At 36.1% G+C, this 26,556-nt stretch overlaps 1 protein-coding gene across 1 annotated transcript; it reads right to left on the bottom strand.

Moving 5' to 3' along the window:
* On the bottom strand, positions 1 to 25,754 carry LOC593513 (vacuolar protein sorting-associated protein 8 homolog). Its single transcript, XM_030973971.1, has 42 exons — positions 25,663 to 25,754; positions 24,364 to 24,506; positions 23,797 to 23,865; positions 23,204 to 23,328; positions 22,613 to 22,700; positions 22,153 to 22,240; positions 21,558 to 21,682; positions 20,961 to 21,047; positions 20,643 to 20,710; positions 20,262 to 20,312; positions 19,685 to 19,787; positions 19,424 to 19,480; positions 18,978 to 19,100; positions 18,549 to 18,632; positions 17,675 to 17,845; positions 17,347 to 17,421; positions 16,899 to 16,934; positions 16,470 to 16,560; positions 15,882 to 15,928; positions 15,466 to 15,555; positions 14,633 to 14,679; positions 13,746 to 13,968; positions 13,277 to 13,418; positions 12,752 to 12,794; positions 12,345 to 12,417; positions 11,657 to 11,817; positions 11,052 to 11,121; positions 10,508 to 10,600; positions 9,817 to 9,956; positions 9,263 to 9,347; positions 8,930 to 9,028; positions 7,921 to 8,010; positions 7,330 to 7,533; positions 6,517 to 6,673; positions 5,995 to 6,098; positions 5,511 to 5,592; positions 4,971 to 5,053; positions 4,539 to 4,619; positions 3,800 to 3,966; positions 3,082 to 3,313; positions 2,413 to 2,484; positions 1 to 1,902 (listed from the first exon to the last, which is right to left on the bottom strand). The coding sequence occupies exons 2-42, from the start codon at positions 24,439 to 24,441 to the stop codon at positions 1,771 to 1,773; spliced, it is 4,236 nt and encodes a 1,411-aa protein (XP_030829831.1). The 5' UTR covers positions 24,442 to 24,506; positions 25,663 to 25,754; the 3' UTR covers positions 1 to 1,770.
* Positions 25,755 to 26,556: the final 802 nt, after the last annotated feature.

Here is a 26,556-nt window from a genome sequence, read left to right on the forward strand (position 1 = left end):
TGCAGTAATAACAAGAGACACCAACTGCACCTTTCCTTTATGATTTTTTTAATTATGACATCAGTTTAATGATACAAAACATTATAGTATCATTAACTTATTCCAGGCTAGTAGGCATGCCACCAATTACCCTGCACAAGCCCATATTGGATATTGTCATTTTAATATATTCGCAAATATGGGCAAGTTGGCTTATGTCATCCCGCTAAGCCAATACATAAGGGTAAACTGAATCCATCTTAAATCTATCTTTGTCATAAACAAAAATCTATACAATTAAGAGTAGCACAAGACAAATATAACTACTATAACATTCATTTCCATTGCATCACATAATTCAATGCATATCATCTTGGTAATATCATTTCCTACAGACAATTATCTTTGTCATACAAAGTAAATATATCATAACATATACATAAATCTATGCATGAAATAAATTGCACATACTGTAAATATCACTTAGAGTTGTTCTTTTATACAAACTAATAGTATACACTGAACGTAGAAAAGACATAGGCAATACAAATTACCCTTGCACCCATTTAGAAATTGTGACCTGTTTTCATGAAATTTCATCAACTTTCAATTCAGACAACATAATAAAAGAAAAAAGCAGAAGACCAATAATATCATATGCAAATAAGCTTTGAAACAATATTACTACAAATTTCAAATCAATCATTATGGAAGTCCTTTATTGGTTATTCATGAATCTATTTGTGTCTTGGTTTTGATCATAAATGATTGTTATCTAACATGCAGAAAAAAGGCCATATAGTTGATATGATAAAACTAGGCAAGAAATCTTACAAAGAGAGACGCTGCACTCTGTGCTCCTTTGTGCTCCTTAATGGTCATATTCAACATTGAGCCAGCATTTGCACCCGCAACATTGGCACTTTGGCTAGAGGTCAACTTCAGGGTTACGGTTTGAGAAGTAATTTGGGGTCCAGCATTGAAGCTAGCAAGGCAACTAGAATAAGGACCTGACTGAGAAAAGTTAAGCCAGACAACAAAATGTGGAATGGTGTCACGAGAGGATGTCACATAACATGCAAATGCAAATAGACATTTGTTGATGAACATGGGTCTACTTTCCTCAATAAATGCAATAAATAGAGCAGAATATGACGGAAGGAAATATCGGAGGACTTTACTAGCATAGATCACTCCAAAGCTGTAATAAATGGTGTATGAATTTGGCTTTCAACACACACAGATTGGCCCGTGACATTCACAATTCGGGGAGGGGCTAATTGTGTGAAGCTCTCCTTATGTCTAATGATGTTATTCATCGTTAGGGGGAGAGGCTAGTCTAAGTCTCAACCTTTTCTGTTGTAGAATGATGTCATTCATCAATAGGGGGAGGAGCTAGTCTGAGTCTGAAGCTCTACTGATGTGGAATGCAATTCATCACTTTGGAGAGGGTTTTGTTCAAATCGGAAGCTCTCCTGCTGTAGAATGATGTCATTCATCACTAGGGGAGGAGCTAGTCTGAGTCTGAAGCTCTCCTGCTGTAGAATGATGTCATTCATCACTAGGGGAGGAGCTAGTCTGAGTCTGAAGCTCTCCTGATGTAGAATGATGTCATTCATCACTAGGGGAGGAGCTAGTCTAAGTCTGAAGCTCTCCTGATGTAGAATGATGTCATTCATCACTAGGGGAGGGGCTAGTCTAAGTCTGAGCTCTCCTGATGTAGAATGATGTCATTCATCACTAGGAGGAGGAGCTTGTCTAAGTCTTGAGCTCTCCTGATGTAGAATCATGTCATTCATCACTAGGGGGAGGGGCTAGTTGAAGTCTGAAACTCTCTTGATGTAGAATACTATTTGGTTTCACAAGGCCCTTTGAAGTAGGATGGGCTCGCTGCGACATCAAAACTTCACTCAAGATGGCCAACTATAATGATTTGTAAACAAACAAAAGTAAAGAGAGCAATGATCAATGAGCCAAGTTAATATGAAATTAATCTTTTAAGATACAGGATAATCCATCAAATCAGGACTTGACTGCATATACTTGAGAAAATGTACTTACTTCCTTGGCAATGGCACTTCTCATCGACACACAGCATTTTATTACAGCTTCAAGGAGCTGCTGTATGGTATTATCTTGTTATGGTTTCAGTTTAATTTTTAAAAAGTAATTACTTTGATCTTCATTAGCAAATTACACAGGTACAAACATTAAGAGCTTATTAACACCACACCATATCCTCAGAATAATCCTAACACGGGCATATGTAACATCAGAGTACTGCTAAGATTGCTTTATTGTCCATTTTCCATATTAAGACCAGCAACAGTGATAGGATACTCCAATTCAGGATTGCCATTATTTCCACATAGCAATACTCAACCAAAGTCCCACAAATGTTAGATGTTGAAGAATAAGAGTGATCTTACTCACCCTGGAGGGGCCTTCCGTCCATTTCTTGAGATTTTCAAGAGATGCTTCTTGCTCTGGATTCAATGATACATCCTTTGAGAAGAAAAAAAAAATTAATAATAAAAATGATAACTGATGAGGACGCAATTCTAAACATACATTTACATAAACATATACATATACAATCTTGCTGAGATTATAACTGTTGATAATTACATGTTAATCATTAAATACGAAAACTCAATATCTTGTTCTTATAGTAATGACAAAGTATTGTTGAAATATGTATGTGCATCATTTCATGACAATCAACAAATTAATGTAGGAGAAAAGTGCAGTAATAACAATGATAAATGATAAAAATTAACTTTAAGCTTTTCCACTATTTATCAATAAAATCAAAGGTATATTTCATGAACTCACATCATTTCAATGTAAAATTATTTTGTGTGTGTATCCACACTTATATAATAAACTTGTCTGCTGAGAACCAATGCCCTTCTGGCTCTTAAAAGGTTGATGTATTATGTCAACCTCAGATTAATGAGAATTCAACTAAAATTGATATGTTCTTTACACAGTTTTTTGTTAATATCTCTTTTAAAAGTTACAAAAGAAAAGGAAGCAACATCACTATCCTGTTTCTTCAGATTGTTATTAACATCGATAACAAAAATCATTTCACAATACCTCATCAGCAGTATCCTTAGACCCTCCTGCAGCTCCACCCCTTGGCGACGTCGGCCCTCCTCCTCTCTTAGGCTCCTCCCCTGAGCTGAAGAGGCGTGGTCTCCTGTTAGGTGTAAGTGCCGCCCCTCTCCTAGCTGAGTAGCATTGTAAGCATGTCCAGTGTCTCTGACCGTCTATGAGAGCTGAGCAGCCAGCCGTCTGCAGGCATGTGGTGTGGTAGGTGTGGCCACAACTGAGATATAGAAAGAAGGAACAATAGATGTATGGCACATGGTATGGCAGTGGAAAAGAGTGCTGAAACAGGCAAATCTTATTTCTAACACGGAACTACTTTTTCAGTTTGTGCCTATGCAGAATGTTTAGTACCCAACTTAACACAATACAAAAAGAGAAAGCAGACACAGCTGTCTGCAGGCAAGTGGTGTGGTAGGTGTGACCAAAGCTGAGATATGAGAAGAAATAGATATACAAGGCACACTGTGATGGTGGAAGGAACAAGGCAGGTTTCATTTCATGTCACAGGACTATGGATCACATGGTTTGAGGTTTGGGTCCTGCGTCACCACTAATATCCTTTGAAAATGATGAACCAATACTGCTAATGTAGAGGCAATATAATGATACATGCATGTTTTCTTCACCAAGAGTAGCCACTTACTCTTAGCCTTGACTACTTCAATATAAATAGTAACCAATTAATCAAGAAAGATGTTCTTACCTGAAGATTAGAATGTTATCCGACTCGGTTGAATGTGCATAATTCTTTCCACACATCATGCAGCATTCCCTACGAGGCATGAGCCCTCTATTGGCAGCCATGGTCAGGTTCTTGACTGAGCCGTAGAGATCTCTGTCTAGTAATCTATTGGCAGTCTTGAGCAGGGTCTGGAGGAGGTGGAAAGTTAGAGGAAGGTTAGGTAAGAAGGTGAGAAGGGGAGACGATGGAGAGGGAGGTTGATGCACAGGCAGAGAAATATGACAAAACATTGAGTGAAAATTCGAATTAAAGAAAATGCATGAAAAATACAAAAGGAAGAAATTCAATATAATTCTTAAGTTTGTTAAGTGTTGCAATTCTTTTGTCCATATTTGCTCATTTAATATAAAAGCATAACGTGTGCATGAAACAATGAAATTAAAACAATTGGAAACATGTAAATGTTTACAGAATTCATCAACAAAAGCATGGCTATCAACAAGATAAAGATATATAAAATATACATGTATGAACAAATCAATGCAACACTGACTAACTCGTATCTATATCCTGTCGTTCATCTACATTTTAGTGCACTGAAAATTTATAAATTGAATGAAAAAAAAAGTATATATATATTAATATATGATGAAAAAAGAAAAGTTCACAAATATATTAATACCTGTTGATTTAATGTTACACAAACAGACTTGTATAGGCAAGGAAGAGCTGTCAAAGTTGCCAATTTACTACTACTTACTGATTCATATGTGTATGTGTCCAACATCCCAACAATCAGCTCTCGGATCTCCCCAAACCTGCCTGTGCTGTACGTTGGATCCTAGAGTACAAACAAAACAAAGCACAACACTTCAAGATCTCCATAAAGCAATGATATTCTGGAAACACTACGGTCAGGCAATTTTCCAAACTTTAACTCTTAATACATGTATAATCTTCCTATGCCACATCCTATTTATTATGGGATCAATATAACCAGCCTTCAAGATTTTTTACTGTTTCCAGTACAAAATTATTCTTTACCAGTGTTAATAGGGTTGAGCTAATCAAGAATGGAAGTGGGTAATTTTGAAGAAAAAAATCTAAGCCTATTTAAGTGGAATGAGAGGAACGGCAGCCATTATTTTGTACTTGATCATGACAAGTTTTATTTGCAATCTTAAAGACATACCTGCATAATTTTCTGAAGGATTCTAGGTAATGAGAGATGTCCCATCATGCTGTTCAATACATGCCTTGTAACTTCCTTGAAACCTGGGAAAAGGAAGCACAATATCAATTGAAATTTGAAATTTGAAAATCTCGGTTAAACTTAGTTAATGTCTGCATTTACTTATAGAAACATAAGTGTTATGGAAAAATAAATTGAAGGGGAAAAAACAATGAATACGGATTGAAAAAACAAAATTATTATGTCCTCATGATGATGATACAAACAATAACAAGTACATGTATAGCTGTGAATATTACTAATGAAAGAATCTATAAAAGCATTCAAAGTATTAGCAAGTGATTATACTGGTACATAGATTTGTAATATAACTCAATTACCTGATTCCTTATTGAAAATGAATCATTTCCATGCAACAAGCCTTTCTCGATACCACAAAAGTAGCAGAAAAATTCAACACTTCTATGAATCCTACAACATGTATCGGTAGCTACAACCTGACCTTTACAATACAATGAATGAGCAGATGGAGATTCTTACTTTCAAACTGGGTTTCATTGAAGGAGGGTTTGAGTCTTCTTTGTGTTGTCATCATAAGGTCCAAGAGAGGAAACCATAAAGTCTAGTCAGAGGACAAAATGGTATTCATTAAATCTCTGAATCTAGTTCATCTAAAACCAAACAATACTACAAAACACAACTATAGCTAAATTTTAAGTGTAACAACTATTTCAATTGTCATAACTAACAATAATCACCATCACCATCTAAAGAAATATGAACTAAATCCTGAACAATCTCTTGTTAATTTTGTTACCTTCAAAACTATTAATATTATCACCACCATCATCACCAAATTGTCATTTATCATCATTATGACCATCATTATGACCATCAACATCACCATTAGCATAATCATCATCATCATTATCATTATAATCATCATCCTCATCATTATTAGCATCACCATTAGCAAGCACTTCACAATCAACATCATTCTCCCGTAGTAACACACTGTGTTTACCTCTCTTCCCTCTTCATCAAGCTTTGGTGAGTTCCTTTGACACAGCTGAACAAGAACCATCAGAACTACTTGCACATTGGATAGACACAAGGTAATATCCATTCCTGCAAGAACAAAAACAAAAACTAAGAAATATATCACACTAACATTACATCTCTCATGAATCTTAGCCTTATGAACCAACTTCATGGCTTAAAAATCAAACATGGGGTAAAATGTCAGATGTAGCAGTTAAGCATATATATACCATAAGTACATGTACATTAAAATACATTTGGCGTTTTGCATAATGATGACACAGTATCAAATTAAGAGTTCCTTAAGGCAACTTTCACCTGTGTATCAATGTTTATCAAGATAGGAATCATGAAATAGTAGAGGGTCTTGTAATGCTATCTCACCTGAAAACAATATGATGCTAAAGCAATGACAACTGAGAGAAAAGAGATAAAGAATCTAAACACAAAATGGCTCTTTTATGAAGTGGCAACAAAAAGCCTTTGCTCTTGGTTACATTCTTACCATCATTCTGATTTCCATCTTGACCTTTGACCGCATCCGAGAGACCTTTGACCTTGGTTTGTAGGTTCTCCATCAGGATCCCAAAGGCTCCTTGTATGTCTCCAGATTTCTCCAGCAAGAAGGCAGTGGGTTCGGACATCTTGTGCTTACGGACAATCTGTAGAAGGGGGACACAAATTTGTTGTCCTTGTTAGCTGGAACCATTTATCCAAGCAAGATGCTAGATGAGATCAGGTAAGGTAGACTTGAGATAGCTTGGACATGTAGCATGGAGGGTAATAAAAGCCATTGGCAGAATGGGTGCAAGTCTATCCTACAGAATAGACTTTGAAATATCGGTAGAGTACTTCAGACTGTCAATCCTTGTAACATATGGAGCCAACAATTTCTAAGTGAAATTTAATCCAAGTCAATCCAATCCAATGTTTGCAGAGCCTTAAGAGGGCTCGTAAATGAAATTCATTGAACGTAAGCTATTAAATTTTATTGTATTCTGGTAAATAAAGAAAGTATAATCATTTGGTCCATCTGTGAGAAGTAATGAGGCAACATGAGATAGCCTTGTACAAAGGTGACTTCTCAACTCTCATTACATTTCCGGAAGAAAGGCATTAAAGCCCCACTGCACTACTTATAGCTACTTGCGCCCTCTATATAGCAAAAAATGCCTAATCGGTGACCATTGGTCCCCCTTTTTCTTAAGTTAATTGAGAGCTGATGAGATAACCACCTGTCAGTGACCATGCAGGGAGGTCTGATCCCTCCTAGTGCAGTTGGGCTTTAAGATGATACAGAGAAGAAGAAAAAACTTACATGAAGTGCTTCTTCCAGTCTGTAGTTCTCAGACATCATGACAAAGTTAAGGACCTTCTTAGGACTGAATGTACACATCAGATCTAGGAACTTCTCATGAAGAACGCAGTCTGGCTGTGCCTCTTCCCGTCCATAGAGGGCGCTACCTGTATCTCTGCCATCAAACACACCTTCAAGGAACTCATACTGCAGCTGTGGTTGGTTCTGAAATTGTTTTAAAATAAAATCTGATTTATCATTCAGCCTTCAATGCCTATTTTTTCAAATGGAGCCATATAAGACACAAATTTTACAACTTCTTGGTTTTATAGGATAAAGGTATTTGGATCAGGAGAGTTTAGCTGACTTTGAAGAATAATAAAAGAGTAACAAGTAATTCACAAATGATTTGTGGAAAGCAGAGTGAAAGTTACAGTAGCAGATACAGATACAAGTTAAATAAATTGTCACAGAGAAGTTTAGAAAACAAGATGAATTGGTAAAATGGTGAGAGAAGGTCAATACAACAATTCAAATTGAAGACAGGATGATTGGAATATGGAATTGGATGTATCATGTGAGAAAGATAGAATTGTCAGCTGAATAACTAACCTGTAGTTGTATGACAACATCACTCAAAGAATGAGCAAAGACTTTCAAGACCAGCTGGGCGGTTTCCTTGCTGTCTATGGCAACAAGATCCTGTAGAATACAAAGAATGACAAATCACAAAAAGCTCAAAATAAATTCTACCTTTTGATGTTTATAATAAAACGTTAAAGAAGTGGCTGGAGCAAGGGCATGCTCAACTCAGTAACGCTAGAGTGTGGCATCATGATACATGTATATCTGTGAAATCCTTTGAAAACATATTTGAAACAGAGAAACTTCTTCCAATACGACCTGTATGACCCCATGTCTCATCCAAAGAGTGCATGTGCAACTATGCATTTTGGTATCCCAATAGACTGGGGTTAGCAATTTCAAGTGAGAACAGCATGACTTTTCTTAGCCCAGGTTAGGTAAATAGTACCAGGCTAAATTGTCAAGAGAGAAACGAAAAAATCAGTAAATTATGGGGTTAAGGATATAACAGGGCTAAGTGCAAAAAAGGCTTTCAAGTGCAAAAACCTAAAGCTAGAGGTGCTATGGCAACATACAACTATGATAAACTTTGTGATCATCTTATCTGACATGTATATGTATATGTCAATTTTGATGACTAACTCATGTAATTCAAATATAAAAAACATTTATTAAGACTGCATGCTTCAAAAAATTGCCATCGCCCTAATCCAATATGACTATTAACACTTCAGTTGCTTTCTTTGCCACTCTGCACAGCCCTTTTTGCCTCATATGCAATTTACACAAAAAATAGACACCCATTGACTTGATCATTGCTTTGTGCAACACAATGGCTTTGCAAAATGACCCATTTCCACTCTTGATCAGCTCTATGAAACCCTTTTAACCCTGGTATAGATTAATCTTGCACTAGAAACATGTATAGAATCTTTTAGCCTTTGGTATAGCTTTCCCATGATAAATACAGTGTGCCATAATGAGATTATTTGTGTGGCATATAAAGAGTTGATATGCTTGCTTATATCCCACCTACCTGAAGATGTTTGATTGCCTGTTTCTGGACGGCATCTTTCTCTGGCTCTGTGTAGTAGCTCTCAATCATCACTTGGTGAATGTAGGAGAATACTGAGGACTAAAACAGGAAAAGAAAACAACATATTCAATATAATAAATATCATATCAATATCAATCAAGGCAAGAGATCATGCATGCTGAATGCAGATGGTGTACAATTATGAATTTTAAAGCTATTTTTAAACACTGTCAATTTGTTGAATAAGTCTTCTTTCTCCCCTACTGTTGTTGTTTTGTTCTCATATTATTCCTTCATTATTAGGGGGGGAAATGAATACAAATTACAGCATACCTTTCTTGATGAATCTCTTAGATAGCAGAGAAGGATCTTATCAAACTCTCTTCTTCTTTCATACAAGACTTCACAGACTCGGTAGCTAGATAAGGGGAAAGTGAAACAAGCATTACTATATCATCAAAAGTATATATATATAGATACATAATATATTTGGCCTTGAGCTCATACTGTAAAGACAGTGATTGATAAGTTCAAACAGTCTCTTGACAAACTGAAAATGATAGAGAAAAATGATACAAACAGATAAAACCTTAGTTGCAAAATTGAGCAAAATAAGTCTTTTCCCCATAATAAAATATATTCTGAAATGTGTAAAGATTTGTAAAACAATATTCTGAGATAAGTAAATTATTAGTTAGTAAATGATTTCAGCACCTATCTTAATAGCAATAATTGATTATATCCCCAGGAGATAACATTTGTTCATGATCAACATCAAACATATCAGTGCATAGATGATAATAACTCTACTGAACCGCCATGCATAATTCATTCATGCGTTAATTTCCGACATAAGAGATTGTCCGTGTCTATATTGTGTCACTTACAATTTGGCTCCCTCTGCGAGCTGGAGGAGTCTTTCATGATCCACCTGGAGTAGGTCTCCTGCATTAAGAAGCTCCAGCAGAGCTTGCTCCCTCTCTTCATGCCTTGTTTCGCCAGAAGGGTTGGACAGGAACTCCAATACCTTAGCAAAGAATGGAAGGCTCATCAGTATGATGGAATATCAATTGAAATTTAAACGAACAGCAGGGGTACATGTTTGTAACATAAATGGAAATATGATGCCTTGTTTTACCAGAAGGATTGGATAGGAACTCTTACACCTGATATCAAAGCAATATACAGCATGTGATAAAGGGGATATGATGATTCATTAGTATTACAATAAACCAATTAGAAGACAAGTACAATTAATTCAATGTGTATAGTTCATGTACAGCAGGAGATTAAAGGAATGTGGTGTCTATAGGATTCAATAATAATTCTGACAACTCATACAGAATGAAGAGGAACATAGTATATCACAAAGACATATGAACTGAACAACTTACTCTACGGAATATATTTAATACATCAAAGAATTATGGGGTTTGTTCAAGATCTAATACACTTATTTAGATTCTTTGTTGAGTTAAATTCCTACTTCCTTCCCATTTATTGCTTTGTCTGGATAGTACAACATTTACGATTCACAACAAAAAATCTAATATTTGTATGTAAGAAGACTTTTCTAACCTGTTCGAAGAGCATTCTATTGACATAGATTGTGTTTTCATGTTTAGCCATCTGACGTGCTAAGAAGGTGAAGAGACAGCCAACCTGAGCAGGCTAAAAAACAAGAATGTGGTAAATATGAGATTTTACTCAGTTTTAATGACATTACACATTAATCTCTACATCACTGTAAGCCTGTGAATAAGCTCTCCAAACACAGAAGCTGCTGCATCTCTTGAAATTAATATGATTCCATAACCTTAATCTTACCTAGGAGTCATGTTAAAACTGGTCAAATGCTCGCTCTCAAAATCATAACTTAAACATCCCCCTACTCATCATAGTATTTGACAGCCATGATTGTACAATTACAATTTATTGGTCTAGGAAATTAATGTAAGTCATATGAGAGACTATAAATAATTGATAAATCATAAATCTCAACTACCCATCACTGTACACTCGATATAAAACTGGATTTTTCTCTGCCTATTCATTGATGATGATCTAGTCACTATCAATTCTTTCGGCATTCTTTTTTGTACATGTATGTATTCTTACTCACCGAGAAGCCAACACTTTCTACCATGACCTGTAGTAGAATGTCTACTATTCTTTGGCGGGATTGCATCGAACTGGAAACATGAAAACAAGAAAGACAAGGTAATAAACACTATAAAAACAATTATCTACTATAATTATAATATAATTATTTTTCTATCACTAACTGGGTTTACCAAGTGGTACCCTCTGTCATTGATTAGGTAGATAACTCAAGAAGGCAAACAGAGTTATAAAATTTTTAAAAACAGAATTTGCTTTCGGAATAGGACAAAGTAATATATATGTGAGACTGGAATAGAATAATCATATAATTTTATAGTAAGGTTTGTAGTTTTGTGTCTCCTGCATACATTTACAATGTGGCTAGAGTTTAATGTGAATTGGTTCACTTGGACCTCTTTCATCAAAGTACATGTATATGCAGAGCTTGACACCAACTTTTATGTTGGAGCGTCCTTTGAAATAACATTACGATGTATTTCTTTAACTAAACCATCACATTTCAGGATCGTAAAATGTTTAAGATAATCGTTTGCCGTTGGGCCATTGTTATTTCCGAGCCTCGCTATATGCAAATCAAGACAAGATCATATCTTGATTTCTTACTTTGCTTCTTGAGGTGCATCGAACTCTGGCTCCTCGAACGCTAGGGACATGACGTTGAGGAACTCCCTGGTGTCAAAGGTCAGGAGGGTTCGAAGGTTAGGATAGGTAGGTTCATCAGGGGATGGGTCTGTCGTGTGCAGAGCTGTCAGACATCTCCAAACCTACAATAATAAGAAACAACAATACACCATATCAGATATCTGAAAGGGTTACAATTCTTAGAGAAAACTAAAAAGCTCCACTGTGGAAATGGCATTTCAATAGTTAGGAAGGTTTGGATATATGGGTTTAAAAAGGGACAGGTCTTCAGTGTGTTCAGCTGTTAGACATCTCCAAACCAAACCAGATGAGAAAGGGTAACATTCTTAGGTATCAAACCAGGTGAGCAAAATGCAATGTGAGTGCAATAATTGGGAAAGTAGGTTCACCAGGGGATACGTCTTAACAAGAAAATCTGTCAGATATTTCCAAACCTATGATCATATCGGACCATTTGCAAACATGCCACATGATATTTAAAGATTCATATCAATTCAAATCTATTTAAATATAGATTTAGATAATACTATGGTAGTATGCAATATACATGTATTTATTACTTCATTGTCAGTGTTAAACTTTATGTAAAAATTCACAGTGATGCAAGAAAAAAAAGAAGGAATGTTTGAAAGATGAAATATTTTCTTACCCCTTGTTTGACATCTTTGACTAGATGAGGTGGTATATCACCCATAGGGTATGCCCTGCCAGCAAGGCAACAACTGAAAATATTACAAACACACACAGAGAAAGGTAACTAAACATCATCCATGACAATATCCATAATATCTAAACAAACAAGACATTGAAATATGCAATTTCACCAAGAATGTCGCTCCTACCTCATAACCATCGCTAGCTCATTACACACATTTATGATTCAGCATACAATTATATGTAAATTTATATATTAGTATGTAAGAACAACTATTAGCATATCAAGACGAAAATTGCCAGTAATAAATCTTTTCTATTTATATATCAATATTTAAAGCATACAGTATCTTATTGTCTAAAAATGTCATTGTAAAATTTTGCAGAAAGTATGACTCTCACCTGATATATACAAGGAGCTTGTTTCCTAGTCTAATTTGGTTGTCTGAAATGAAGGAAAGGAAAATATAAAGAAAACAAAATTACATAAGAAACAGACTTTTATGCGAATTGAAGACAAAACTTGAGCCTAGTCTTAGTTATGTTTGTGGCGAATTGAGTCTGAAAAAAATCCCTTCAACAATCCAAGCTCTTCATACCATGGACTTGTTGAAGGTTTAATAAGTCTAGCTAGTAATAACAGAATTATAGTGGATAACAGGACATCAACTACTATCTAGCTAAGGGTATCTGATACAACAATGGAATAACATCCCTCCATTTCATAAACAATGTGGGAATTACCACGATTGCACAATGTCCTTTGGTTAGTCATTATTTCACTATTACCACTCTCAACCCAGGTGTTAAATGTGTACCCGGTAGGATACACAAGTCATTGTAGTCGGCGCCTGTCTGGAATGCTCCCCGGGAAGTGGAGAATGTGCATGTACATGTACATCAAGAGAATACACTGTTAGTCCTTACCTGAGAGTTGACTGGTGGCTCTGACAGCAGCTCTAAGCAGCTGAAGAAGCTCTTCTAGAGGGGTCACGTAATCATTCATCCCTTTGTTGTACACGTAGATGATGGCGTCATATAAACCATACGCCCAGCAAAGCGATACGACCTGCAGGGTACAAAAACATCATTCAGAGCAATAAATAAGTCACTCTATAATAATAAATCTTTCTTCTTATAAGGTTGCTCTACTTCTTTATTTATATTTTAAATAGATTCCTAATTGCTGCTTCTTTTGTAGACCTATCACTGGATAAAAGTCTTACCTGTTATTGAAGAATCAAACTCCAAAAATGATTCTACAAAATGATGTATTCATTATTGACAATGGTTTAATTATACTTTTTAAGGTTCTTTCTGCACAGGGGAACAAGGAATTTTGATTATATACTTTTAGAGCCATGATGGGCATATGACAGGCTTCCCATCAACTTACCTGATGAATATCTAAGCTTGCAATGTCCATATGCACTATACAAGCCTCTACATTGGAAATGAGCTCCTTCTGACGATAGTGCTCGATGAAATCTTTCATGACCTCAGGGGTCACAGAGGTCAAACGGTCATTGAGGATGTAAGGCTCAAGACATTGTAGGTAAACCCCCTTGGCGATGATGTCATGTCTGAATTGCTCGTAGATTGATCCAAACAAAACATCCCTGAAACAAGAAAACGGACATGAGAAGATAATATATGAACACACTTACCTGAGCAGACTCCTACTTCATGTATCAAACCAATGCACACATGACTAAAATGGATGTATACAATATATATTCCAGTGTCACAAAACAGCTAATACACTTTAGTGAAGCACTTTGCAGTGATAATTCATATTTATTTCTTCTAGTGATCAAAATAAATTATTAGAAGCTCAAATATGCAATATTAGTTGTCTATTTCATGACTCATCAAGAAATCAATACCATACATCTGTTACAATCAGCCTATTGTGTCTTGTAGAATATAGCTATGCAAACTGTGCACTCAGGCATGTCACAATAACAAAACAAAGGTCATTGTATTCTTTGCATAGAGGGAAAGTCCATTCTATTTTTCATTAACTATATTTGACTGTAGACTCTCATTGACATAATTTGAATCTTTATACAAGTATAAAGATACATTACATTTACAACCAAATATACAAATATCTTAAATGTACATTAATATATTACGATAATGGGTAAGTTCAGGCTAATTTGTTACTGACCACATCAAAGAGGGGAGAATGGTGATTTACATTACACTGTTAGAAGTATCACATGAAACTAATCTAGATCTAGATAATATTATGGAAAGATGATGAAGATGGAGACTTACTTTCTACCCAGCATAAGGCAATGTTCCACACATACTGGTACAACTCTCTGAAAAACAAATGAGAAAAAACAAAGACGGGATAATTCAGTACTTTGCAATGAAAAGGAAATGTGAAAAACCTGGCTGACTGCTAGGTTCAAAGTGAATGGAGGTATGCAAAAGATGTAAACAAATAAAGATAAAGGAAGAAATCCCTTGTCTCTTGAAGTCCATGAGACCAATTTGCAACTCATTTTACTGGAGCATGATCTCCTAGGTCTTGTGAATGAATTTCCATAGAGAGATTGATAACCCACTAAAAGCTGCTCCTGCACAGAATCAGATACATGGCTTTCTTGAATTAAGGTCAATAAAGTTTGCTGATGGTCTTTCTAAAGCAGTACTACCTTGCTGTTTCAATGCCAAGAGAGTTTTGTAGCATGTCTTCAGCGTTGCATAATAATAATGATAATGATAGTAAATCATTTTGTATAGTGCGAACCACATACGATAAAACGTCCCTATGTGCTTCCAAACAACTTTGGATGATATAACGATGGACCTCACCATAAAGGGCCCATGAAATAACCCTAGCACTAGGCTCTGGCAGCAATAATCAATGCACAGTGCATTTCAAGGAATAAAACCTACTAAGTACCCTTTCGACAACTGGATGGAGAGTGGCAAATGTGGATTAATTTGTTGCAAAAAAACGCAAGTGTCAGGCTGGGTTTTGAACCCTCAACCAATGGATTGAGAGTCAAGTGAATGAACCACTGTACCACGACACCTCCACAAACAGAGAATTTAGTATAAAACACAATATCGGGGAGACCTGGTATGACAAGACTTACTTGAAAGTGTTCCTCTAAGAGGTGGATTGCTCCCCTCTCTGGGCCCTGCTTCATCGAGATCTCAACAAAGTCAAACAGAATCTCAAGAATCTAGGAATGGACAAATCAATATAGGATACATCCCATTAGTATAACCCTCTGCCTGCTGGAACCAGGTGATTCATGTAGTAAGCCTATTGAGAATATGTCAGTTCAGTACTCAACTGGTAAATACAGGAGATTTATTTGATACATACATCGCAGTACTGCCTCGTTGTAGAAGTGTTAAATGGAATAGCAAGATAGAAATATAGTGGATAGGGGAAATAACTGGAAAGGCGTTTTGCATATACAAAAGACACTTATGTGACAAAACAAACCATTCCAGAAATATATTAAAAGCAGGAACGTTATAGGAGAAGCAAGTTATAAAATACCTTGTCAGCAACAGCTGCCTGTCTCTGGGGCTGCTTCTTAACTAGACCTGAGGAGAAAAGACAAAACAGGTGGATATTAAGACTTAGCAAGGAGCATACATGACTTAAATACTTGAGGAAATATCATGTTCTATCCATTGACAAGCCGTGTGAGATGCAAGACTTTCTATTGAATAATCAATATTTATATTAGGCAAAATTCTCAGAATATGAATAATGGATATTGTGATATATGTTTGTACAAGGAAACAATAACATTCAGCACAGCTTACGAATAAAAACAAAGGTATACACATTGTCATTGCAGATAACATGAATTGCAGAAGTTGCAAGAAGAGTTATTAATCATGTAGATAAACTGTACTAACAAATACGAAATTGTGCATCAGAATCTCTGCTTGAAAAACATGTAGGAGTTAATGGTAGGATGAAAGGACTTATTTCACTCCTCACTCAAAAAGAGGATAGTGCATCACCAAAACAGGACTTGTTTTGTATATACAAGATCGTATCTCTTTCCCATCTTCTCTAATAATCTCTCTTCCTCTCTCATTCTTTTTGTGAAAGCTTTCTATAATCATCGCGTACCTATGACAGCCTTTGCTTTTCCGTTGTAATAAGAACTAGCCAGTCTTAGACAGTCCTTATACTTCCCGGCTTTCAACAAAACTTCCAGTCGCTGTACGGAAAATAGAGTGAAAGGAAATTATTATACAAAAACAGGAAAAGCTACATATTACATAATATTTTAAGTACATGTTACTCCTGTAGGAGGACATTTATCGAATCAAACTCTATAGGTGTTTCAAAGGAAAACAGGATACTTGCTGGTGTTCAAACAAACAAAAATCATTGGTGTTGGCTCAACATCACACTGTACTAAGCATACTGCACAAGTCATATGATATATCTGACATCCTAAGTCTGCATTGAGATATATACACAGTACTTTCAAAAGAATAGGAAGTCACTGAAAAGAAGACGGTTCATGAGTAGAATGATTGAGGATTGTTATACCTGTTGCCATGTCCTGATGCTCATCACATGAATAGACTGTATGGAACAAACAACAAATGATAACAATGTCATTTCAACATCTATAATATTAATACAAAGCAGTGCTGGGTCTAAAAAGGCATCTGATATATCATAACATTACAATAACTGCTTTGATCCTGGCACAGAATAATCCAAAATTATCATGTTTTACCTCGTGGATTCCTTGAAGGTTCTCTTTTGTTACCTCTTTTTTTCTCTTTGGATCAAATTCTCTTCCCTTCTTTTTGCTTTCCTTCTGCTTCACTTAATTCTATAATTTTGTAGGTTTGTTTTGATCAGTTTTCTTGCTCATTCAGAGTTCTCAATTCTTCAACAATATTATCTCACAAGATTAAGCCGTAACATCAAGATTTCATTAAAATATTGCTGTATTAAATGTAATTGTAAAAATGACATTGTGTTGTACCTTGGTGCCGAGTATGATAAGCTGTCCCTTGTTGGTAGCAATAGACTGGTAACATGCCCTTTCTCCAGCCAATGCCTGCAAAATATAATGAATACTAATCAACCATGTGATTTTATACTTGACATGTGTCTATACTGAGTTGTCTCTCTTCTTTCATTCATTAAAATCTAAAACCAATTATAAAATACAGATGACAAGCCGAGACAGAAAACAAGTTTTTAAAACGGTACGGCAACTGAAGGGATAATTATGTATTGCAGGTATATGTTTATTCTAAATTTACACTCGTTTTCTGAGCAATTACTTCACCATGATTCTTTTTCTTTACCAATGCTTTGCTGACATTGCCTCCTGTAGCGAGGCTCTTGAAGTGACTGCTCCCGTAGACAAGCTCAACATCTCCGAGATCGATGACCTCCAATTCCTCTTCTGTCTTGACATCGATGACATGAAGCTTCTCGGTCGTATCCACCGTCACTAGAGTCTTTGCATTCATCCACTGTACATGATACAAGATTTATATCTTTAGTTATCTTCTTTGCTATTTATTCAATACAGGTCAGTTTATTCACATGCATATATAGAATACATGCATGTTCAATGCATATTTTCATTATCCTGTTCATTGAATTCTAATCATTGCAATTTAGGAATATTTACTCATCAATCAATCAATAAAATACTCTTTGAAGCAAAAAGAAAAATTTCTTGAAAGGTGTAAGCGATTAAATGAATAGATTTAGGAAAATATGTAGAGGGATGTTCTTTTCATGATGCTGTGTGCAAGATACAGCACGCATGAAAGGGCAGCATCCCCAGACAAACAAAGATCTGTAGGTTGTCACAGCGAGGATAACATCCTCTATGCCGCTGACATCCACCTAAAACTGTGATGAAAAATGCTAGAATTCACAGTTAACAGCATGTGGTTTGATGCTTAGAATAATGATTAAAAACATAATTCTGTTTACCCAGGGAAACCTCATATTGCATCATGCTGTTCTTCCCGAGGGCTCTGCCAGATAATGGTACTCATTCACTGCGGGGTGGAGAGTGGCAAATGCGGATTAATCATCTTGCAAAGTATCAGGCTGGGATTCAAACCCTCGACCCTTAGATTGAGAGTCAATTGAATGAACCACTATACTATGACACCTCTATACTTTGCCTGATAATCAGTGAGGAAAGGAAACGTATCTTACCTGGACATTAAGAAGGCTGTAGGATAGAATGATGCTCTGGAGTGGAGCAAACTTCACCTTGTTACCATCTTCTTGATATAGCACCTACAACACAAATAAAAATGAGGTGTTCAATATCCCTTTACTACGAGTTTTATTTACTTTTACGTCTACATTCTGCAGCATCATGCTACAAATATATTTTGGTTAATGTACAATGTTAATGGAACACAATAATGATTCACATGTCCATGCCCATAAATAAGATTAAATCATTGAAAGTTCGGGGAATCGATTGATGTTCTCTCAAATTTTGTATAACATGCGAAATCAAGACCAGAAATCCTTCCTTCAATTGGTGCCTATTGTTTTGTGCAAAACTGTACATGTGGCAAATGAGCAACCATGCAGATAGTTGAAGAAAGCAACAGAAAGGTTAAAATGAAATACCTGATAGAAGTTGATGGTGTTTGTTCGAGCACAGGCAAGGACAGGGTCAACGACCTTAGCGGTGTCAGTGACCTGGATGATGACAAACTGCCAGGCAAGGAGGGGCAAAGTTGAAGGATCACCCTGAAATAAAAGCAAGGTATGTCAAACTCATTATAAGGAACATGATGTATTCACGAGCCATCTCTTGTAGACATTTCTGTTGCAAAGACAAAAAGGGAAGGTGGGTCACATATTTGTTAAATATTTGTAATACAAACAATTATTTTCTCTTGATAACTTTTCAACTTACCACTAATGTTTTCAGAAGATGACATCTTTGGGAGAAAATATTCCACAGGTTAACCGATAGACATATAAGTACAAAAGAAAAACATGTCAAAATCTGTAACATTTTTTGTTTTGTTTTGTTTTTAGGAAAAGCTTTCCCACTCTTCTGAACTTACTCTGAGTTGTTTTGTGAACATAACAGTCAACCTTGGTCTCAGTCCAACGATGAATACCTGAAATAAATAAATAAGAGGTAAACAAAATTGTTTTGTGGTAGAATACCTAACATTATACAGAGATCAACCTTTTCCGATCAGTTCCGGACAGTTTCTTTCATAATGAAATGACATGATGAGAACTCCACTTTATCTTTAATCATCTATCTTTCAATCTAAACTACATTGAAAGATTTAAAAAAAGAAAACTAGACTGTTTACCTTGGAGAGGGTTGCCATGGCAAGAAGTGAGAAATCTTTGAGAGGATGGCTGGTGATGGTGGTATCCATTCTGAGTGGGGCTAAGGTGCATACTTCACCTCGGCTGAAAGATAAACACAGACATGATTTAAAGAAAATCATACATCTAAGACTACAGTTGCATTATTTATGGGGAAAAAAACTGAATAGAGCATTACATGAGGCAAATATAACTGCAAGCAGTGAGAAACATGTAGTCGAGGGAAGCACTTTCAAGTCACAAGGCCGCTGAGACTATTACCGGTACCTTTCATAGATTAGTATGGATCTGTCCAATGCACTAGCCAATAACATATGGCATCGAGGATGTACTTGACTACAACACTGAATGAAAGTATAGTAACTGGTTCTGATATGGAAATCTAATGAAGGAAACTGAAACTGGATATAGATAAATGTTAAAAGATATTTTCGGTGGAAATTTTTAGTGTTAGGGTCATACAGGCATTCCATTTTCATCTCTATGAGTTCTAAGTAATGTTAAAATATCAATGTTAATGTTGAAATGTCAAAAATTAACACAAATCGACAAAATTACCTTCCTGAAAACAGGCATCTGGACTCGCATGTTCTCATTCCCATGACTCTCCTGTTAAGAAAAAAAATGAAAGAATTGTGTTAACTTTTATGCCCTCCACAAAAAAGGAGAAAATTAACCGATGCAAATGAATACCGGTAGGTGTAGCAACATAAAGAAATTCATTCAACAAGATACCTGTAGACTGAACACACATGTATAAAGAAATTCATATCTAACTCAGGTTAAAGGTCAAATTGTCATTTTCAGATTGCATACAATAGTACATTCTATTAGAAATACCAGTACCGGTAGTTAAAATATTGTTAAAAGATTCTAAGGTACACTGAACACATGGAAATATCATTGAAGTTTTTTAGGTGAAGTTGAGGGAGGACTTACTTCATGCTGAGCTCAAAAACTGATCCTCCGGAGTCACTGCATATAGCTAAGGTGGGATCATCTGTGAACTGGTTTAGGGAGGGACAGAGAAAACAAAATTACATTATTCAATCATTCTTACTCTTTTTCTCTGTCTCCTGCTGGAATACAACTGTGATATACCTGGCTTGAAAAGAACAAGCATTTTTGTGGCACATGAAAGAAATTACATGAACAATGCAGCTCCTAATGCCTGAATAACTACACAGATAATCATGACATATTAGTTAATGGAATTTTTTACGATTGAAGAAACAAGACAGAAAAACTAGATCTTACTTGAATATGTAGCACTGCTGAACCAGGTGGGTGGGCGTCTGTGATTGTTCGTAAGAGCTTCCCTGAGGTAAGGTCCCACATTGTCATCTTCAATGAGCAAAGATACAGAAGAAAAAATAATTATTTAAAAAAAACGCTATATCATGGATCTGATATCCAGTTTTAACCAGCCTACATATGAATATATATTCCCATTATGTGTAGAAAGAGTTTTAAAATGTTTTTGAACATTAGGTTTGTTCATCTTGTTGTTCAAATTAATAAAAAGACTAATCAAATTATTTTATCTTTAATACTAATACACCTACATTATTATATTACAGCCGCTGGCAAGCCTTTAGATTTTGTTAATGCGTGTCACATTCAAAGAATAATTTTGTCAACACGAGTACTGCAATGGCAATGTGAGTTAAGTTTCAAAGAATTTGTCACTATTGAAATATCATTGCCTAAGAATGAGATGTGTGAAGAAATTGCAGACCATTTATAACATGAGTTTATAAATGTATGTGGTGCATTTATAAATCTCATTCAAGTCAATAAAACATCAGTTTTATGAATAATGGCAGATTTAAAAGTGCAGCTTGACATGATTACCTGTCCCTTTGCGAAGCCAGCCAGTAACCTTGTACAATCATTGTTGATACTTAGAGCTGATACAGCTCCGTACTGAGCACCTACAGCTGTGCTTCCTAGACACCAACGTAGAACCTGCTTGGGATCTGGTCCAAAATTAATAAAGAGGAAAACATACACGATTGAGCAATAATAATAACTATGTTGGAGATTTCATAGCACACATACATGTTTCAACCATGCAAGGTACTCAAGGCGCTCCAATATTACCCCGGCTCTGCTAGGCTAATTTCAGTGCTCACAGCATTCAAGGAATTTGTTTCTACTTGTACCAATTTAACACCTTGGTAGAGGATGACAAATGTAGATTAGTGTCTTTTCAAAGGGAATGAAGTTGATATGAGGGTATAATGATGGACAGAAATATTGCAGATGCTACTATCTTTCTATTTACACTTCAACTTGACCTCTGTTAAACTTAACTTTAATCATTTTTTTCCCCTTATCATTTCATGATTGATGACATGTTCTCTTAGATGGGGATATGACCAAATCAACACTGTACATTCAATAGTAACTATCAGTGAGAGCTCTTGACCTAACATATTCTACTCACCAAATACAAGGATAAGACCATGTGATGTTCCTACAGCAATCTGGACAGAGATAGCAATGGCTGTTGGTTTACCAGCATCGACACGATCCTGTCATTCAAAATACAAGAAAAATTAACACACAATGAAAAGACAGGCTTGTGCTAAGCATCTATAAAAGAAGGACATCTTTGAGTTTTGTAGCATCCACATGTTACTTCTTTGTGCCTAGGAATTCAGATTCAGAACATCTGTAAATAAAAGATCCAGACAAAAGACAACTGAACTTTGTCTAATATACCAGGAATCAGTAAGCTTTTATGCTTGCTAAGGACATTCAATTCACAAACAAGTGCATGAAATACTACAAAAACATCAGTATAATAAATTTCTTTCTGTAATCCTAATACTGTAAGTATCTCACACATCAAGATGATAATCCACTGGTAGGTAATTCATAGATGGTAGAGCTTTGATACTTACAGCTGCTGATGAAACTTGGGATGCAATGCCTCTCAACAACACATGCCTTAGGATCGAACCGTGCGCCTCGTACTGAATATTCTTCTTCCTACGGAGGTTAACGAGAAGAACAACAAAGTTATTCGTGAGGATATCAGTACATAAAAGAATGTCATTTTCAGAAATTAATGTAGTCTAAGTGCTAATTCATGCTTTTAACTTTTTATTTTATTTTGGTAAACAAATAAAGTATTTGAGGTATTTGAAGGATTAGAGGTGTCGTGGTCTAGTGGATATGTCACTGGACTGTGGATCACATGGTTCGCGATTCTAGTCCCGCCACAGCACTAATGTCCTTAGGCAAGACATTTATCTACATTTGCCACACTCAACCCAGGTAAGGTAAATGGGTACCTGGCAGGACTTAATTCCTTGAAATACTAGAGCGCCATGATGGCAGCCATGCTAATGCCAGGGTTACTACCGTGGAGCACCAGGAGTGTCGAGCTTGACAGACATGAGGGCTTTACAAGAACCCACTATTATTGATATTGATTACGAAAAAGGAAAAAACGTATCATCAATAAATGAACATACACCATCTTGACTTACTGGTTAGCAGTTGGGGATTTGTCAGGAGTTGCTGGTGTTTCAGATAGAGAGACACTATCACTGTTATCAGGGCCAACAGAGAAGAAACTCAATGAATGATTATCAGGTTCAAAAGATTCCTCAGGCTGTAACATAAAGAAGTGATAAATGTGGTTACAAAAATGAAAAAAAGCTAAAAGCTAAAGAAAGGGAAATTAACACAAAATTAATGGTATGACTTTTAGTCTTGCTAATGTCTATACCATCAACGAAACAATACACTGGAGTAGTGTGCAAGGATCTCTGGAAAAATCCAAAACAACACTTGGGGGAAAATGAAAAAGGAAAAATACAAGAACAAAATCAAATATACATGAGTGTGAAAAAATTTCCATTTTAGTACAGCGAATACAAAAACCCTTACGATTAATCAAAAGAGTATTTACAGAATGATAACCAAGTTAATTTACATTGAATAGAACCACTAGGTTTGTCATTTGAATAACATTTATAGAGATTTTCAGAAAATAAAACATTCACTGGAATTGAAGATAGAATTTAATAAAGAGGTTTGATCATCAACATGTATTCACACCATCCATCAAATAACTTACCTCATTCAGAATACTTTCAAGACTTGGAGCTGAATCTACTTCAGGAATGTCAAATTCACTGTCATCAATCTGTCAAGGAGAAAGCACATATGTTTATGTTAATCTAATATTCCATCTTATGGAAATTTAACACTTAACTGAGCCCAGTACATGTAAATGTGCTCGAAATATCCCCCCCCCCCAACAAAATTGTTTAATATTGTCAACCATACACTGTTTAAGGAGACATATCTCAACTTTTTAATTGTGTAAATCTTTTGAGGAAGGGAGGTGGGTAACATGACTGAAATGGGTTACTTTATCTGATCATTTCACAAACATTTGTACAATTTCCTTTGTGGCACTTTAAAGCACAGCAAACTAATTTGGTTAAAAAACATGCTTGTTAAGTCAAAATGTTCTTTATAATAAATGGTAGGGATGTAGCACATGAATCGAGGAGACCCAAACAAAGTCTTTATATAAACTTTATAGAAGAATTTGCTGCATCATACTCATTTTTAACAACTATAAAGTACCATGTTGTATTCCGTTTTAAAATTGCAGAAAACAATGGTATCTACTTACTGTGAAGTCATCCAAAGTATAGTCCAGTATATCTGTAGCTGCTACTGCTGCCTCGACCTCATCTCCAGAATCTTCCATGATGACTTCTAATTCCAGTATGGGCTGATAATTATTGTTTCTGATCTATGACATGGATTTTGGAGCTGAGGTCGGGATAGATAACACACACACAATGTCAAAATTGCATTCATTCAATTTATTTATTTTTCATGTTCATGTTTGTGATAAAGAAGATATTGGATAATCATAATCAATATGTTGCTCAAAGTAACAGTAACGCAGGAAAGACAAAGAAAATTCAGACACATTATTAAAGCCTCCTATTCTGATGCCAATTTGTATATACCTACATGTACAAAGAGAATCATCACTAGCACTACAGTGAACATTTGTTATGCGCCATGTGTCTGACATTATTGACACGTCTGGTGACGTTGTCAGAAATTTGGTAAAATTGTGGGTGTACATGTAACTTCAAGCAAAATTAAAAGCATCTAAACATAACTTTCACATAATTCAAGATGTAGTTTAATACAGTTCTTTTCACTGAAGCTTCATCCCCTTCAATGAGAGAGAGCAGACTTTCGATCTGTTTTCATATGATGGTTGCTGGCATTCCTGCTTGAATCGTTTGGATTTATCACAAGAGTTTGAGAATGCACACATGCCTACTGTAGGAACTCATGTTATGACAGACATGGTACAGATCAAACGTCAGTTTGGGCAAACTCAGAATCCAGATTTTGGGATGCCCTGGAAACAGCCTAGACCTACTGTACACTTTTCTTGTCCATCACATTATGAACGACAAATCCTTGGGAAGACGGACAACCCGTAAAGCTACTAGACGATGAACTGGAGATATTTTATTACGCGTAGACCCTAGTCTAATCTCAGCCTCAGATCTGTTTTTTTTTTTGCATTGGCGGCGTGCAGATTGGGACCCTACACCTGCAGAGCTAGAGCGCCGAAGAAAAAAAACGTCCGATCCTTATTTTAGAGATTTAATGAATATTTACTTAATTTTGGGTATGTTTTAGTGGGGGATTTCCACGCCGGAGTTACGGGTCAAATTTTGGATAGGCTCCTGAGCTGAACAAGCGCCCTAAGCTCCTGATCAACACAACAAAATAGTGAATATGTGGGGCAATACAAAACAAAATTCATACTCGATACCGATCGTTATTTCATGATTAAACGTACCAAGACTGGCAAGAGGTAAGAAACACAGGATATCAAAAGAATTCACAGTATATTTATTTTAAAAAAATGATTGAAATAACAAAATAATCATCTCACCTTGCACTTTCACCACGAAAGGCCAATCAATTTCTGTCAGCAAGACAGACAAATCCAATCTCCGCCCCGCGCGTGTTGAGCGGTTAGCGCACGTACGGTGTATATACGTACGGCTCGCGCGCCAGACGATGAACAGAGAAAGTTATAGATTTTCTAGGATTAAATTTGGGACAGGGGATCAACCATGAATAAACAAATATTACCCCTCCACCCACCCCCACTGCATGGGCTAACTTTGATCTGTTTGAATCAGTGGCGTAGCGTGGGCTCAACCGGGGCTCAATCATCGGGGGAGGGGGGGCACCAGTCTTGATTCTACTCAGCGTTTTCAACCTTTTTTTAAATTCACGGCACCCTTTTATTTTTTAGGAGTTTAAAAGTTTCGTATCACCCCTATCCAAAGTCATCAAAAAGAAATTGCTTTTCCGTCCATGGTATACATTTTCTGAGGGCTAGGCCATGAAAGTCTCTTGCCCGAAAATATACCAACCGAACGACCAAACAAATTGCACTTTTTTTAATATGTTTTTAATATTTTATTTAGATCTAATCATCAATGTACACTATAGATGAAATGTAAAGTTATATAATCTGTCATCTCCTTGCTAAGAATCATCCCGACGTATCATTTTTTTCAGACGTCAAGCTAGGGAAAAAAAGACTGTTGTGTTATGAATTTCATTTCGATATAGAAATACATTTATATCGTGCCGACCGATATTTCGCTCAGTGGGGGGGGGGGGGGGGGGGGGGGTAGGGGTAGGGAATATTCATTTTTCTTTCTTTAAAAAAAAAATGAACGGGGGGTTTAACCCCCAAAACACCCCCTGCGTACGTACCTGAGGGGGATACTTATGGACCTAGTCATGGACCTAGTAGATCCATGCTGCAACC

This window comes from Strongylocentrotus purpuratus, unplaced genomic scaffold (assembly GCF_000002235.5).
Source record: "Strongylocentrotus purpuratus isolate Spur 01 unplaced genomic scaffold, Spur_5.0 spur5_scaffold_7, whole genome shotgun sequence".
NCBI lineage: Eukaryota > Metazoa > Echinodermata > Echinoidea > Camarodonta > Strongylocentrotidae > Strongylocentrotus > Strongylocentrotus purpuratus.